This window comes from Myotis davidii, unplaced genomic scaffold, assembly GCF_000327345.1.
Source record: "Myotis davidii unplaced genomic scaffold, ASM32734v1 scaffold1439, whole genome shotgun sequence".
In the NCBI taxonomy this organism is placed as follows: Eukaryota; Metazoa; Chordata; class Mammalia; order Chiroptera; family Vespertilionidae; genus Myotis; species Myotis davidii.
Genome location: NW_006292342.1, coordinates 1187428 through 1189932, shown reverse-complemented (window position 1 = coordinate 1189932; position 2505 = coordinate 1187428). Strand labels below are relative to the sequence as shown.

General features: G+C 60.5%; 1 protein-coding gene across 1 annotated transcript in view; it reads left to right on the top strand.

The window, feature by feature from the left end:
* KANK2 (KN motif and ankyrin repeat domains 2) overlaps positions 1–2505 on the top strand; it is a gene marked incomplete at its 5' end in the record, with an annotated part of 31480 nt that overhangs the window by 11444 nt on the left and 17531 nt on the right. Inside the window, 3 exons of the mRNA XM_006765831.2 lie at positions 578–814; positions 1445–1532; positions 2016–2235. Coding sequence (XP_006765894.1) covers positions 578–814; positions 1445–1532; positions 2016–2235 — 545 coding nt within the window. The remainder of the gene's footprint in view (positions 1–577; positions 815–1444; positions 1533–2015; positions 2236–2505) is intronic.

Sequence of the window (2505 nt, the reverse complement as noted above, 5' to 3'; positions counted from 1 at the left end):
CTGGGGACACTCAGGCAGTGTGGGATCTTGGGAGGCACGCTGCCCCAGGAACGTCCCTGAAGGGTGGGCGCATGTGCTGCGGCTCAGCAGGAGCTGGCAGAGCGAAGAGGGGTGAGAGGGCTCTCCTGGTGGAGGGCATAGCCTGGGTCCAGGCCCAGAGGGGAGAGGAAGCAGAGATCTGAGAGATGGGAGGCATCAGAGTGATGGCCAGGGACAGTTTGAAACCTCGAATACAAGGAACTTAGACTTTGTCCAGAGGAAGCAAGAAGCACGAGGGACCATCCGGGGTAGAGCAGGGGTCTGAACCAGGAGCAAAGCGTGTGAGAGGTTCCGGAGGGTACGAGGGGAAAGCGTGTCCCTCCCCGGCCCCCAGCGCGATCCCAGGCACAACTAGCGTCTGTGAGGTTCGCTGCGTGCCGAGTGCTGAGCCACATCCCTGCAGACCTGTTAGGGCCATACTGACATGATCCTCGATTAACAGATGGGGGAACCAAGGTCCAGTAATCAGCCCCAGCCCGCCCCCCACTCCCTGTCCCATCTGCAGCATCTCTCCCTCCCCGCCCACCCTCCTCCCCAGGTGTGAGTCCTCCTCTGAGGACTCCAGCACAGCAGAGAACTTCTCGGACAATGAGAGCACAGAGAACGAGACCCCGGAGCCTGAGGCGAGGGTGCCTCGTGTGGCTGAGGCTGCCCCGCTCCGGCCCACAGGGACAGCCGTGGCCAAGATCAACCAGGAGGAGTGCCAGCCAACTCGGGAGTCTCAGCGAGTGCCCACAGCCGAGGGGGCCTCGGGATCAAATGTGGAGGAGATCCGGTCAGTTTTCTGGGTGGGAGGCAGGGCCCGGGTTGTGTGTGGGGTGACCTCCAATTCCACCATCCAAGCCCTTTGAGTGAATATCCCATCAGTCATGCACACCCTAGTCTAAACGAGCAGAGAAGCCCTTTTCTCCCTCTGGGCGTCTTGAAGATCTGGAGGCTTTGAGGAAGGGCCTGATGGGGCAGTTTGGCTGTTGGGTTAGGATTTAGGGGGCAGGTAAAGTCCTTAAGCTACCCACCTTTTTGGGACATTATGCCCCACTTGTCCATCCTGTTTATCTTGTTTTATTCCTTGATGAAAAATCTGACATTAGGAAAAGATTTTCCATCTGCCACTGACCATTTGGAGAAAACTAGCCTGTGTGTCCACTTTCTCTTGGAGTCTGTGTGTTCTCCATGTATGCCCTGTGGGGTATCATATAAAAACTTGTTCCTGGTGAAGGGGGCATCTGAGGGTCTACCAGTCAGGTGAGCCCTGGCAGGATTGGTGAGTGCCGTGGTGGAGAGCATTGGGGCTCAGTCTGAGCGCCCCAGCCAAACTTGGAAAATGAGGGAAACCCAGGAGCTGGAATAAACCTCCTCTCCCTCCCCCTCTCACTCCCCCTCTCCCTCCCCCTTTCCCTCGCAGGATGGAGCTAAGCCCCGACCTCATCTCAGCCTGCCTGGCCCTGGAAAAGTACCTGGACAACCCTAACGCCCTCTCTGAGCGGGAGCTGGTACGCGGGGTCCTGGGACTAGAGGGCTCTCCTGTGCCCCCTGGCTTCTCGTCTGCGGGGCCTCCCTGTGCCAGCCTCGGGAGAGTGTGCTTGAGTCATGGGGCTTAGAGAGGGGCAGGGAGGTGGGGAGGGGCCCGAGGTTGATCTCCCGCTGGCAAAGCCGGCCTTGGTTCCTGGTCCTTCGGAAGCTTGAGGGGAGGGGCTGGCATATCTCCCTCCACTGGTTCCACACATGCCTTGATACCCCGATGGAGATGCTCACAACTTCCTGGCAGCAGACCTGGGATTGCAGTGTCTCTACTTCCCTCTAGGGTCCTTGTCCAGGAGGGGAGACAACACTCCTCCAGGGGCTCGTCTGGGTGGGGTGCCCATGCTCCCCTCCAGGCTCCAGTTCAGGACAGGGACATCCACACTCTCCTCGGGGCTTAGCCCTGGGGAAGGTGGGCTGCCGCCCGCCCTCACCCCCTCTCCTCTCCGCTGCAGAAAGTGGCCTACACCACGGTGCTGCAGGAGTGGCTGCGCCTGGCCTGCCGCAGCGACGCCCACCCGGAGCTCGTGCGGCGCCACCTGGTCACGTTCCGGGCCATGTCGTCGCGGCTGCTGGACTACGTGGTCAACATTGCCGACAGCAACGGCAACACCGCGCTGCACTACTCCGTGTCCCACGCCAACTTTCCGGTTGTGCGGCAGCTGCTGGACAGCGGTAAGCCTGGCCAGCTGTCACCCGGTTTGGTGGTCTGGTTGGGGAGACGTGGCCCCCCTAGTCTAGTGGGGGAGACACTGCCCTCCCACTGTTGGGAAGGGGGGGATGCAGGCCTGCCTGTCGCCTCAGTGTTCTGGAAAGGGCAGCCATGGTCTTCGGGAAAACAACTGCCCGCCCCCATCCACACGGACCCCTGTGTAATGGAGATCACACCTCTGGAACCCTCGTCTGAGGGACGGAGTAGCTTTCAGTTGGGGCTTGGAGAGAAGA